Genomic DNA, 15177 nt, shown 5'->3' with positions numbered 1-15177 from the left:
CATGCTTAACTGAATAACCTAACAGAATGCTAATGTAGATATGCACAGTAAAATCTATGCGTCAGTAGTATTTTACTTAAACTGTGACCTAATAATAATGCAAATAAAATAAAAGTACCACTGTGATTTTATCATAACAGAATTGAAGTATTGAGCGATTTATTCCCATTGATCGCCCAGGCTCAGAGGAGAAAAGGAAGGAAACGCATGTGCATAACACTTACATTTTTTAATAGAATTCATTTATAACAAATGGAACTTGTGTCAGCAAAGTACAGAAGGACGGCTTCTCGTACAGATGTGTCTTTTCACCAATGTCATCTAAGTATGAAAATAAAAAGCACTCCATTCATTCAGAGAGGAAAAAAAACAAAAAAAAACAAATCAAAAAACATTTTACATTTACAACTAATTAGAGGTAATTTTATGATTCTTTTTTTAACAAGCCATTTTTTCTTTACAACTGAATTGAATTAATTTCAGTCTATGCATCCAGATGTGAGAGTAACAGGGAGCTTAGAAACACCACGTGCACGTTTGCGTTCGTGACGCTTCAGTCTTTCAACCGGCTGAACGGGGGAAGAAGTGACACTTCGAAATCACCTGCTAAAGATGCTCTTTTCGCAACCGATTAGCTTTTTCTTAATCTTTTTTTTCTTCTTTTTCTCTTATTACTTGGGTAGTCTCTTTTCTGTGTTATTTACATACACACCAAGTGAAGTTTGAAGGAGATTCGTACGTTGGGTTCAAGTAAAATCCGTAATGGGTGCGGAATCAGTAGGGCAGTGCATAGAGATAAAGAGATACAAAGTGCAATTCTTCCTACTCGCCCCCACTGCAGTTGAACTCATGCATATTCAAATAAGATCCAGAACAGTGAAAGAAAAGCCGACGTGGAGCAGATTGCACATTGAATCGCTGAACACTAGGTGGCGCTGACAGTTTCATGAGGCTATGCAACAGCTGCTTGTTGCTCGACATTGTGACCCAAGTGAGATGAAAACATTTGAAATAAACAACAAAATAAGCAAAAACATTGATTTCGGACTGACAATAAAATGCTTCATCTATTCGAAACAAGAAAGGGGGGAAAAAAGCATCTGGAATGCACATCCACAAAGCCAGTGAGGTTCAAGTGTCAAATAATATTCTTGTCTCAAAATTCGCATGTTAAAATACTTAGTATCTTATCGCCTAGAGCTCTGCAGGATTTTCAGAATAAATTGGTTCTTTGAACTAGAGGTTTTGAGGTTCATTTTCCACTGCCGAAAATTCACAAAAATGACAGGGGCATTTGACGCTAAAGCTTGGTCTTTAAAAAGACAGAAAGTCAGTCATTTTTCCCAGGATTCTGCTTGTGCCATTTGGGAACTCAGAAGTTTATAATGAGTAATATAAAAGAAATGATTTAACAGTATCGGGCCAGACGGTTATCGAACGCTTTTCTTTCTTTTTCGTACCCTTGTCGTGTTTTTTTTTTTTTCCTTTTTTTTTCTCTGAGCCAAATTAAGGCCACAGAAAATTAAACAGTAATGATGGAATTACGTATTTGCATATATAATTTCATATAATATAAATCCGTATGCGTGGGAAATCAATCGATAAATACTCGAACATGAACTACTGAAACTATACAAGTCGTTAAATGAATATCGTAAAAAAGAACAGGCATAAATATAAGGCACTCTAAATGCAAAAGAATGAACACGTGGATGTCTTGTGGCCTAACAGATGCAAGACGATGACCTTTAACCCATGAGGTTGTGAATATGACGACAATCACCCCGTCCTCGTTAAACAAACGAGAATCGAACCCTCTGGCTGTAAAACATCAATTTATTGCACAAGAAAAGATGCTTTAAACATAGTCTGTGTCCGTCTGTCCGTCCGTCTGATGTGCATTCCAGCGGAAAACGTCCTTCCAACGGATGTACAGAAACCCACCATCATTTAATATATATTAATTATATATCTATATCTCCTCGCATATTAGTCATGTTTTGTGAATATACATTTCAATGTTATATAAATAAAGACATCTTATCTTTTAATATCTCTCTCTGGAAGAACTGAGATATCTTCTAACCTTTATACTCTGCCCACCCCATGATTCAGTGTGTGTGTGTGTGTTTGTGTGTGTGTGCTTACAAAACAAAATGCCACAAACCACCAGCAAAACAATGAAATAAAGAAGAGCACAGAGGTGCGAACATCAGGACATCAGAAAAAAAAAAGAAAAAGAAACTAAAACAAACATTGTTTAAAAAAAATACGGTCAGTTTGAACTGATTTCTGTCATTAAAAAAAATGAAGCACAGTCACAGAACTTAAAAGAAAAGCTGTGTTATTTGTGTAATTTCTTCAGACATCTAATCTAACGATCAGCGTGTCGTAGTTATTAGTTTCAGCTCTGTCCATTTGTTTAGTTTTCTTTTATGATGATGATGGTGGTGGTGGTGATGAAGTCTCCTCTCTTCATCAGTGACGTATCTCCTCGTATTGATTGTGGAACAAAACCAACTCTCTTTACATTGTGTATCGAGCTCCCCGTCTCACAGCGTCTCTTCGTTTATTGACTCAACAATGTTCCATTATGATTTGTATTCATGAATCCTCGAAGCAACGATTATTTCTGTGCGATGCTTCAGCAGTCTTGATTCACCTGTCTGAAATTATTATTATTATTACTATTTATTTATTCATTATTCACTTTTTGAAATCAGATCGGGGTGATTTTTCTTGGTCCACCTGGATATTTGTCTTTTATTGTCGTTTTTAGTATTTCTAGGTTTACGTTGCACATCCAACATGTAATCGAAGAGTTTAAGTTCTTTTCACAAGCAGGTATTTATGGCTCAGAAGAATTAAATGACCGCTGGATGTCCGATGGCCGATCCGTCTCCCTGACAGCGTGACGAAGATCTTATGTTGCATAGTGGTCGAAGCTCCCGAGATACTCCAACCCGGCTCTGTAACAAAACTGGTACTGATCCTGAGAGACAGAGAGAAATGGGTGAAATCAGTGCCACGTCAAACTCTTAGTCAGATCCATTATGTGCATTAATTCATCTTATTTTTAATGGAGATTTATTAAGAATCTTAATATATGTTGGCCATAATTCAGAAAGAATTATGGGAATTAACAGAGAATTAACAGGAATTAAAGGGTTAGTTCACCCAAAAATGAAAATTCTGTCATTAATTACTCACCCTAATGTCGTTCCACACCCATAAGACCTTTGTTCATCTTTGGAACACAAATTAAGATATTTTTCATAAAATCCAATGGCTCAGTGAGGCCTGCTTTGCCAGCGAGACAATTAACACTTTCAGATGCCCAGAAAGCTACTAAAGACGTATTTAAAACAGTTCATGTGACTACAGTGGTTCAACCTTAATGTCAAGTCAAGTCACCTTTATTTATATAGCGCTTTTTACAATGCAGATTGTGTCAAAGCAGCTTTACAGTGATAACTGGTATATAATTTTGGCTGCACAGCAGCTCTTAAAGAAAATGGTGACAATGCAGATGCAAAGCACTGTTGAATATCAAATGTCAAATGTCAAGTGTCCCCAACTAAGCAAGCCAAAGGCGACAGCGGCAAGGAACCCAAACTCCAACAGGTGACATCAGGTGGCAAACAGGTGTTAAAATGGAGAAAAAAACCTTTGGAGAAACCAGGCTTAGTCGGGGGGCCAGTTCTCCTCTGGCAAACAGTGCTTTGTTACGATTCAGGTAGCTATCATAAGTCCGATAGGATCGCAACATTCAAAGTATTTATTCTAGTTTAATCCAGTTGAGGATCGTATTCATCACGCCGGTATGGGCGGTTTGTTGAGGAACTATGCCACTGGCAATGTTATGAGGCGACGAGAATACTTTTTGTGCGCCAAAAAAACCCCCAAAATAACGACTTTATTCAACAATGTCTAGTGATGGGTGATTTCAAAACACCGCTTCATGAAGCTTCGAAGCTTTACAAATCTTTTGTTTCGAATCAGTGGTTCGGAGCACGCATCAAACTGTCAAAGTCACGTGATTTCAGTAATGAGGCTTCATTACATGATAAGTGTTTCTAAATTTCAATGGTTCACCATTGGGGGGGGTGTGACTTTGGCAGTTTGATACGCGCTCCGAACCACTGATTCAAAACAAAAGATTCATAAAGCTTCGAAGCTTCATGAAGCAGTGTTTTGAAATCGCCCATCACTAGATATTGTTGAATAAAGTCGTTATTTTGTTTTTTTGGCACACAAAAAGTATTCTCGTCGCTTCATAACTTTAAGGTTGAACCACTGTAGTCACATGAACTGTTTTAAATAGTCTTTAGTAGCTTTCTGGGCATTAAAAGTGTTAATTGTCTCGCTGGCAATGCAGGCCTCATTGAGCCATTGGATTTTATGAAAAATATCTTAATTTGTGTTCCAAAGATGGACAAAGGTCTTACGGGTGTGGAACGACATGAAGGTGAGTAATTAATGACAGAATTTTCATTTTTGGATGAACCAACCCTTTAACAGGGTTGGATGGTAGCAGCCGTGAAAGTTTTACATTTTCACATAATTTTGACGTGAAACTTTTGACAATTTAGTTCTGATATTTTTACATATATAAACGTTTTAGTTATTAACCATTTACTATACAAAATCATGGTATTAGGGCTTACATTTGAATATAATCCCTTACTGACAAGCATAACACAAAAAAGTTAATTCAATACTTATTAATTCAATTGTATTGAATGTGCAGTTGTAGTGTAATCCAAATCTTAAAAGTATATTTATAAAAACACTGTATTTGCAGATAATATTAATGAAATAAGGCTACTTGAGTGTACATAAAGTTAATCAAAAAGCACTCCACATTTCAGCTAATTGTATTTAAAATAAATTAATTTGTTTAACTGCAATTAACATGCATTTAAGTGTTTGAAAACATTGCATTCAGTTCGCACTTACGTATATTCAGTAGCACTTTACAATAAGGTTCCATTAGTTAACTAAAATAATTAACAAGGACTAATGATGAGAATGCCTCTAAAGCATTTATTAATCTTAGTTAATTTTAATTTCAACATTTACAGATACATTATTGAAATCAAAAGTTGTGTCCGTTAATATTATTTACACTAACAATGAACTAACAATGAACAATAAACAAAGATTAATAAACACTGTAATAAATGTATTGCTCGTTGTTAGTTAATGCAACTAATGTGAACTTAAGGTATTACCATATATTCTTTTAAAGTATTATTTCCATAATGTAGCCTTTTTTGAATTATTCTAAAGTGTACTTCTTTTTTACAAGGGGGGGAAAAATGGGCTTGTCCTCAGAGTGTTTATATCTTGAAATAATGATAATGGTCAAGTTTTTTGTTTGTTTTTCAATGTATGATTATAGTACATATTTTAATATATGTATAATGTTAACAGCGTTGATTTGTAACCTGAGGACACAAATTGAGGTCTTTTTAATACTGCATTGTTAACCATAATCTAATAATATATAGAGAGTGAGGATAAATACAAAATACTAGATTATATGGTCATATATGTTGTTCTCAATAAATGTGCATATTTAATGATATAACAGAAAACTCACAAAGTTTGCTAGACTTCGTGGACTTCAATTTACTGGGAAGTGTATATGATAGGCAGTTAAAAAAAAAAAAAAAAAAAATCCAATGGCATTATTATTATTGCAAAATGAAAAGCTAAGCAGGATTTAAACAGAAAGAAACTATGACTCGACGTTTGAAATGCAATCTTTTTGGTAAAGCACATCAGTGATGTAATGTGACATCTTCTGAGCAGATTTTATGGATTTCTCTGTGAATTCACGGATGTGTGGCTCCTCTCATCTCCATAGCAACACATCAGTTCAGCGGTCTGCGACGTGAAGGCTTGCGCGCGCAGCTCTAATGCCGCTGCTTTTGTGTCGCGCATCTCGCTGCCACTCCGAGGTGAAAAGGAGGGATTGTGTTGTGCCGAGCGTGATATTCGAGCCTCATCACTTCGCTGTCGCATTGAACGTGGAAAATAATTTTACCCCATTGACGCTGGAAAAGGCCATTGTGGGGGTTAGCTGTGAAATTGCTTATCTGAACCAATTTGCATGGCTAACCTGAAGGGTTTGTCGTTATAAATGAGAATGAGCGTTTGCGGGCCGAACAAAGCCACGTTCTTTTCCTCATCAGTGTCACAAACTCAATGCACACATGTCTCTTCATCGAACTAAAATCATAGAGGACATCTGAAAGATGAATCACTAAACTGACCTGCATGTTATTAGCTGTTTTAATTTAATACAATGCTGAATGCTTGAGGAAGAGAAAGTATTTTTGATCCTGATTTAACCTGTTAACTGTCTTAAACTGAACTTGGTTGTAATTTATGAATGCTTTGGAATACAGATCTAAGATTGATTTCCTTTTAAAGAGGGCACTCATTATTTTCAGAAGCATTTGAAAAGCATAAAAAGTTATTTGAAAGAATATTTGAAAGCATGAAAATTTCAAAGAGTTATAAAAGTTTAAGTATACTGAAAAGCAAATGTTCTGAACTAAACATTTTTTTTATAAAAAATATATATTTTTGTTGTGTACCAAATTTGAAGTTGATATCACAAAAACTGAGCTGCTAAAATGTTTCCATCCAGTAGCGTTTCCATGGTCCAATTTCAAAATGCTTTTCACATGATAAAATTTGAGTGTTTAAGCTTTTCGAATGAAAGGCAATAAAAAGCACGCCAACTGTACCAGGACACTGACAGTTAAAGAGTTAGTATTTTAAGCCAAAGTGTGAATCTGTTACGTACTTCGGTCTGGACCATCGCCGGCCGCTGTGTTCTTAACATCTTGACAGTCTGGAAGATGTCCACCACGCCTTCATACCGCATCCGCTCCAGAACGATACTGAGCGTGATGAAGACTCCTGTCCGGCCCACGCCAGCACTGCAGAGACATTCAACAAACCAATTAAAACACAGAATAATCTGATTCGTAATTTGAAGAGTCTTCAGATGATGCCTCACAACATTTGTCCACTGAATTTTTGATATTTCAAACCGTTTTCTTGTAATATGCAAACAAAATTGACTGAACCTAACACGTGTCTACTGGCAATATTTTTGCTAATTTAAAGGCAAAACCATTGTTTTTCATGCACTGGTCAGTCTTGAGGTCTCTTTTGCTTCATAACATGTCTTCTTTTAGACTAGTGGAAAGAAAACATCCAAAATACACATTTAGATGTTTATTTTATTTACACTTTATCTATGTGTTTCTGCAGATTTCAATTACAATTTTCAGTGCGACTGTTTGCCAAAATTGAACGTCCTGATCGTCTATTAGAATTACTATAAGAATTTTCGAGCAAGAAATTTAGGAAGTGTGTGCCACTGTGCCCCACTTTCTAACAGTTGATGACTCACATGATCTCTGTGTTGTTTGTTTGGGAGTGGAGCATGCTCAGTCAGTTCACGAGGGTCTTCACTGTGCATAGCATATGTAGCATATATTGAAGCATACCAATATAGAGTTCTTCCTTTCAGTCTACCCTTATTGCCTTGCACCTTCACAAAGTGCATGGATGCGACTCTAGCTCCATTGTGACTCCAGAGCATCCGTATTCTGAATTACACCCAATTACACCATCATTCAAGGTCCAGAAAAGTAGTAAAGACATAGTTAAAATAGTGAACTAGTGTTAATTTCGTTAACGAAATCTATGATGAAAATTGTTCGTCAACAAAGTTTTCTTCCCTGACTAAGACAAGACGATAATAAGGTCATTAAACAATAATTGTGACTATATCAACATGCAATATTGTTGATGAAAAAATATGAGACGAAAATGTAGTTAAAAGAACAAAAACTTTCCCAAAAACTTTATTTTTGTTGAAAAAAGAGGAGCCAAAACATTTCAGACTGCTGTACAAGACTCTATTAGGCGAGCGTTCATGTTTGCAGTTGCCAGATATCAAGAGCTCAAATCCTCCAATCAAAGCTTTTCTGTTGGATATGAAAAGTCTAATGGATATGTGCCCAGCTTTTTGCTTTATGCAATCTGGCAACCATTCGCACACGCTCTCTGCGGAGGGGCCATGATCTGAAAACACCGACATACGGTACTGTACAAGTAAGCTGGAGTTCAGCGATCTCCATTTGATGTATTATGCTTAAATGAAAGTGTCATTCAGTCGGTCTGTGTTCTGTCATGGATCTCGACTGTATTATTTGCTAATTAAGTTGCTTTCTATGGGGGATAAAAAGACCTCTTGGATTTCATCAAAGATATCTTAATTTGTGTTCCGAAGATGAACGAAGGTCTTACGGTTTGGAACGACATGAGGGTGAGTACTTAATGACAGAAATTTCATTTTGTGGTGAACTAACCCTTTAAGGTGTTTGGGCTTGAGATTGAACCTCAAGAATAATTTGTTTGTCTCAGAGAACAACTTTTCTGGGGGTTATTTCCCACTCGGATGGAGACGATCCTTGTCACTATAGGCAACGTCAGGTTAAGGCAGGGTATTTTTGTCCACCAATACCAGAAGCTACTGGGGCTTATAGTTGTTGCAGCTTGCTGCACATGAGACCATTCCAATGGTGTTTGTTGAGCAGGGGGCTGTGCAACCCCCTATGGTTTATAAGGGTTTTGCGCAGAGGTCTTCATACCCTTTATCTGTGGGAAGACCCCGGTTTCTAACTCAGGGTCCTGCGCTGGGGGAAAATTACCATTGTGGAACTTTTGCTGTGGACACCACTGTTACAGGCTAAGGGACCATCCTGAATGGTCTTCCAGCTCAGGATCTATGAAAAAGCCTTCATCTTTCATGGCACATAAAATGCTTTAAGGTTTAAACACTTTCTTCCATGTCTCATTTGGGTCACAGGGTTATGCGCAGTTGGACAGACCACAGCTTCAACCTCGTGTCCCATGCTTGGGGCATGCTGTCATCGCGAGTGTTACAACGGATGCCGTCCTCATGACCTGGAGTACAATCTGGAATCACCACCCAGCTTATATAATATGGTCTGGAATGACCTTCCAGTTTATAGCATAAGTTACAACGCCATGAACATTTGGGGTAATGTGTGTAACCCATTTCCCTGAGAAGGGAACAAGATGCTGCGTCTTCTTTGCCATACTTCATGCATGCCTGCATGGCTTCTTCAGACAAATCGAATTGGGGGATTCTATGATGTATATGCCATTTTTTTGGTCTTGATGACTTGCTACACTTTGTAATCTGACCTTCGTTGGATCAACAGAACTGACGTGATTTCCTGCAGTCAGTTTTTAGTTTTATTTCAAACTTTACAGTTTTATATAGTTATCTACTGTGTATTCTGAACATTTTACAGAAGGGGTTTGTTCATATATATAGAATTATAGAATTATATAAATTATTATAAAATGTATAATATTTTAAATATATAAAATGAGGTATTTGTTATTACATAATATTTTGTCTAACACATTTAATAGTAGTCTGAACAAAAGACAAGAGTTTTGTGTACTGATACTAAAGTGACTGCTCGGCTCTGTTTTTCTTACACAGACTTGTGTCTTTCTTACCTACAGTGGACCGATATGGGTCCATCCTGACCAAACTGCTCTTTCGTTTTATGCACTTGGCCGATGAAGTCGATGAAGCCTTCTCCTGACTTTGGCACGCCTTGTTCTGGCCAGTCTGTGAACTGGAACTGCCTGACAGTCCGTGACTGTCCGTCCTGAAAGCAGAGAGAGACACAAACCAACATAAAGGAGCTGCAGCGGCTCCCTGACATGTTACACCAATCCATTACATTCACATTTATGGCCGGCAGACGCTGCGCTTGTCAAACACTGATGAGAACATGACCCATGCTGAATCAGAGCTGAAAAGCCAAAGAAACAACAATAATTAAATAAATATATATATATATATATATATATATATATATATATATATATTTTTTTTTTTTTTTTTTCCAAGATTTGGGGTCAGTAAGATTTTACTTATTTCTTTAATTAAATTGATGCATTTATTCAGTATGGACACATTAAATTGATTAAAAGTGACAGTAAAGATTTCTATTTCAAATAAACGCTGTTCTTTTGAACTGTCTATTGATCAAAGAATCCTGAAAAATAAAATGCATTTTGGTTTCCACAAAAATTTGAAGCAGCACAACATTGATAATAATGAAGAAAAAAAAAATTTCTTGAGCAGCAAATCAGCATAGTAGAATGACTTCTGAAGGATCATGTGAACTGAAGACTGGAGCAATGATGCTGAAAATTCAGTTTTGATCACAGGAATAAATTACATTTTATAGTATTTTCACATAGAATACAGTTATTTTAAATTGTAATAACATTTCACTGTTTTACAGTCTTTTTGATCAAATAAATGTAGCCTTAGTAAGCAGAAGAGACTTCTTTCACAAAATCTTACAGACCCCAATCTTTTGAACAGTAGAGCATGAGTTGGAGCAGATAGTAAAGGAAAAGCATAAAGTATATATGGTGATACACCAAGAACACCATGGAATTACCATGATACATTTTAGAAACATAGTATCACCAGTTTTCAGTGTTTTTCTGTTAGAGGGATATGAGGCTTTAGCCACCCACAGCTCAGACGCGTGCCGCTTCACCTAAGCATGCGAATGAGTGATTCCAGACACTAATTCCTCTGATGTGGGCGGCTGAAAAGCTCCTGATGAGAAGCTTGGAGAGTTCGCCTTTCTTTATTGATTTTGTATATCCCAGATAAGCAACGCAAAAGACAGAGACAGATATAAAATGGCACAAATGTGTGAGTGAGGGTGTTTATCAGAATAAATGCTGTGAGGGAATTAAGACTCCTGAAGACAGATACTCTCAGGCTGAACATGCAATATAACACACAAACAACAGTAGAGTCCAAGGGTCTAGGGTCTTACCCTGGCGTCCGTCACTTTGAACTCTCTCAGGATGTACTGGGGCATGTTGTATTCGGCCATTGGATCCACAACAAAGTACTGATACCTGGCTGAACGCTCTGCTGGCCAGTATTGATGGCACTTTTCCTGATGGACAGACACAATACAACAGTCTGTAAGCCTAAAGCATTGGTACAAATAACAGCACTGGCAATAGCAATCATTGACATTGGGTTTCAGCAAAGGGAAAAGTGAAGAAAATGACAAGAAATCTGCTGTTTTCTCAATGGTGTCACAATCACGAGGATCACGTCATATCTAAGCAGATGGAATTTGAATTTTCTTGGCAGACGGCTCTGTAGGCTTTCGAATCGCTCTTGTGGTATTTTGATGTTGAAACAAATTTGAAGTTGAAATCATGTGACAATTTTGATATTTCATTGTAGTAGGTTTTACAATAAAAATACTATTTCAGTCTTTCTACTTCAAAATATGTTACATGCCATCTCTTTGTAATTAATTGTTAAATTCACTAGCAATTTCTGAGTGAAAATTGTTTCTACACCAAATTTTGTTTCAGTGTACTTCACAAAAACTGTAAAAAAAAAAAATACAGAGAATATTTGTTTATACAGAGAATATATGTATAAAATACAGATAATATATTTTAAGTTTATTTTTCTTCCCCCATTTGCAAATTCTCCACTTGCAAGGCACAAACCTTAAGTCCAATTGCAAGGACATTGAATCAGATTTTGATGATCAACAGATTTAGAAGTTTAGACGAACAGTTGTCAAACACTCACTCTGCCCATCTCTCTGAGTTTGGTCAGCATCACTACAATGGTGGAGTTGTGTTCCCAAAGCATCCTCCAGAAATCTTCTGTAGTTTCGGCTAAAGGACCCTGCGTTGCGATGTAAGCCTTCTGTTGCCTGATGATACGGTGAGAAAAGAAAACACATTTACCATTACATTAACATGCACACACAGCCAGACAGATCTAGGCTTTTCTGCTCACCTGTATCCATCAATAAAGCTGGCATTGATGTAATCGGAGCCCTCAACTCCTCTGATTGGCTGCAGACAGACACGTGTGGACTCGTAGGGCATGATGTTAACCAGTCGGTTTTTGAATTTGTTGCAAGGCAGGTTGGCACTGATGAACCGTGAGGTGTGAGCTTTTGTGTTAGCTAACCGCTGCAAGAAACAAACGTAAATGGCATTAAAATAAAAACTAGCAAAAGTTTGTCTAGATACACACTGATTTTGGCTTGACAACAGATATGATGCTAAAGATGCTTGGAGCGTATTAAGGCCTTGGATATTTGGGTAGTTTGAAGAATTTGAGATGCAGACTGAATGCTTTCAGATGTACTACAATATACTAGACAGACACAATTTGCTAAGTGTTTTTTTTTAGATTTGACAGACAGACAGATTGAATGACAGAAGAACAAATGGATGGATGGATGGACAGACAGACACATTTTTAGTATGTTGACGTTAAACCAGTGCACAAACACAAACAGTGTTTCAGCAGAGGTTTAATGCTTTAACTGTTTTGAACTTGGTCATGAAAACAAGAAAGTGATAGCAAATGTGGCTCATAGTGAAAAAAAGTGAGCAATGTTTGGTGCTAGTGTGAGAACGGCACAAGGGATCTCTGGGCTCCTGAAGGAGAAACCACAGGCCCCACACTGTCTCTGCGGCTGGTGGAGAGAGAGCTGGAAAGCTGGCGTGTGGTGGCCTGAGACGGTCCAGACACCATCAGCCAAGCCTCACCAGTGGGGTCAACTTCAGGGCCGGGGCTTTGCTCGCTCAGCGATCATGATGTGGCGTGACATTTGATCACCTTCTTACTCTGGGTAAATAGATTTCTGTTTGACAAACTGCAGGCCACGTAAAATGCGGTGGGGTTTGAATAACAGAAGAGAGACAAGCAGCTTCCTGTGGCAAAGCTGGCGGTTCTGCTGCAGTCATTTCAGGAAGGAGGGGCCAGAGCTTGTGGTCGGATGTCTGTAAATATGTGACATGATCAGACCGTTTTGAGGCCCCTTTCTTTCAGATGCGAGTTTGATCTAGAGCAGTGGTTGAGACACTAGACAGATAAGCTTAACAAGATACTGCACCATTTTAATAACCTTTCTTTGCTAGTAGTGATGAGAAGGGCAACCCTTTATTTGTGAGCCGATTCATCCAAACAGTTTGCTTCTATTAATAATTATGAAGACAGACAGATAAAATGATAGACAAACAGATGTGGATAGACAGACAGATAAAGTGATGGATAGAAAGACTGACATGGAACGATATATAGATAGAACGATAGATAAGACTATAGAACGAAAGAACCAATGGATGGATGGATGGGTTTTTGAATTTTACATCTTTGTCATTATGGTGACAAACATTGGTTAACAATCCCAACTCTCGTTAACATCCATGTTACCTTAAACTCCAGCTCCATTCCGGTAACATTCTCTCCGGACTCGATCTGCGTGAGCTTCTGAATGTAAGCGTACAAGTTCCGGGCAGGAACCTCAGTGGTCCCGCAAGTGACGGCCTCCTGGAGTGCGTCGTGAATAAAGACGTACTGGTCTTCCGTCTGAACCATGTAGTTCCTCTGTGCACGCATGAGTGTCACGTGACCGTAGATGTCCACTGTCTTCTCATGTTTAATTCGCTCCAGCATGGCATCGATGACGATGAAGCAGCCAGTCCGACCCACACCGGCACTGTCAGTCGAAATGGATGAAAAACAAGAGGACAGAGGTTTTGTGTTTTGTGTAGTTTGTGTTCAGGTACTTTGATACCCCTTTTCCACCGGCATGGTTCTGGTGCGGGTTCCCGGCCTGTGTCCGTTCTCAAACCTGAACTGGCCAGATAGACCAGTTCAACTCTGGTCTCGAACGGAGAAAGGGGAGCGGGGGGCTGTCTATGGCGGTCTCATGAGCAATGTAATAACATTGCACTGCATTGCTCTCTATATCTAAATATATAAAACTGTGCGCACGAGAGAGACCCAGTGTGAGAGAGAGCGAGCGAATCAACGGTTTCAGTTTTAATGTATCTCCAAAAAGGACATATGAGAGTATCCGGAGTGTATACGAGCTGCCAGTTTTGTGCCGAAATTCTGACCCCAGCCAAATTATTACCCCTCTAGTATTGGTAGGTTTAGGGTTAAGAGTGGGGGAGGGGTTAGGATTAGGCAATCAGGTAGTGACTTCAACGAGGGGGTAATAATTTGGCATGGAGTCGAAATTCGGCACAACACCGGTATACTAGAATCACTCCTGGGACTGTGAACAGCAAAACAGAAGTGTCGCACTGCCTGCACAAACACCGAACGTGCACTCTTTGGTTTTAGACTGGCTATAGTCAGGTAAACAACATGTAGCAGCATTCATTCCTCAAGTCTGTGGAAACACGCGGCTCCAGTTTGCATGGCCAAGAACAGGCTCAGGCTCCAGAACTCAAACCATTCTAGTGGAAAAGGGGTATGATTGGTTTCGTTGACAATGACTACATCTACATGCACCCTCATAATGAAATTATAATGAGATTTAGGCAATATAATTGTAGTAAAATGTGGCGCATGCTGAATTTGAGTTCGAGTTGACAGCATTTCACAACATGGATATAATGTAGTATATTGATGGTTGAAAACATTGTCGACTTTTTAGGTGCCTCAACAAAAAAATCCAATACATCCATAGAAATGTGTTCTGCATTTGATGCAAGTAGGTTAAAACAGTGGCCAGTAATGCACAAACTATATGTGAGTTCATCATTTGTGTTGTGCATTGGCGTTATGTGAAATACGCAATAAAAATAACCACAATTCTTAGTGATTCATCAGAGTAATGAAAATTGCATGTAAACGGGAGTGAAGAGGTTTGCCAACATCTTACTGCGATTAAGTCCTTACTCTGATTATTGGAAATAATCACATTATTGGTGCACATGTAAGCATAGTCAGTGAGTGACATGCCAAAGCTGCACTATATTTCTGTCATAAATGTAAAACATTTGCCGCAGTCAAACAGTATTTAATGGCAGAGATTCTGCCGAGTGGATGAAGCCGTTCTTGACTCGGTTTGATTGCCGTACACCTGTGCTCGCTATCAGAGGAAAACAAGCCCTCCATTTAGCCTCTCACCCTCTCTAACCTCCATCTACAGACTCTAAAAGCCTCCATCTACTTTCCTCTTTCCATCACTTTGAAGAGGCCAAAGCTTTGCTAACTTCCTGAAGCACCGT

At 38.3% G+C, this 15177-nt stretch overlaps 1 protein-coding gene across 50 annotated transcripts in view; it reads right to left on the bottom strand.

Annotated features, from left to right (window-relative positions):
* Positions 1–210: 210 nt before the first annotated feature.
* The window catches only part of LOC127516487 (receptor-type tyrosine-protein phosphatase delta), a 456273-nt gene continuing 441306 nt past the window's right edge, over positions 211–15177 (bottom strand). For all 50 annotated transcript variants that reach the window (XM_051901159.1, XM_051901162.1, XM_051901178.1 and 47 more), the window contains 7 exons: positions 13367–13652; positions 11936–12114; positions 11723–11849; positions 10938–11063; positions 9586–9740; positions 6821–6956; positions 211–2992 (listed from right to left, as the gene is read on the bottom strand). In XM_051901159.1, coding sequence (XP_051757119.1) covers positions 2924–2992; positions 6821–6956; positions 9586–9740; positions 10938–11063; positions 11723–11849; positions 11936–12114; positions 13367–13652 — 1078 coding nt within the window. In that variant the 3' untranslated portion in view covers positions 211–2923. The remainder of the gene's footprint in view (positions 2993–6820; positions 6957–9585; positions 9741–10937; positions 11064–11722; positions 11850–11935; positions 12115–13366; positions 13653–15177) is intronic.

The sequence above is a fragment of the Ctenopharyngodon idella genome, chromosome 7 (assembly GCF_019924925.1).
Source record: "Ctenopharyngodon idella isolate HZGC_01 chromosome 7, HZGC01, whole genome shotgun sequence".
Classification (NCBI taxonomy): Eukaryota; Metazoa; Chordata; class Actinopteri; order Cypriniformes; family Xenocyprididae; genus Ctenopharyngodon; species Ctenopharyngodon idella.
This window is presented reverse-complemented; position numbering and strand designations above follow the sequence as displayed.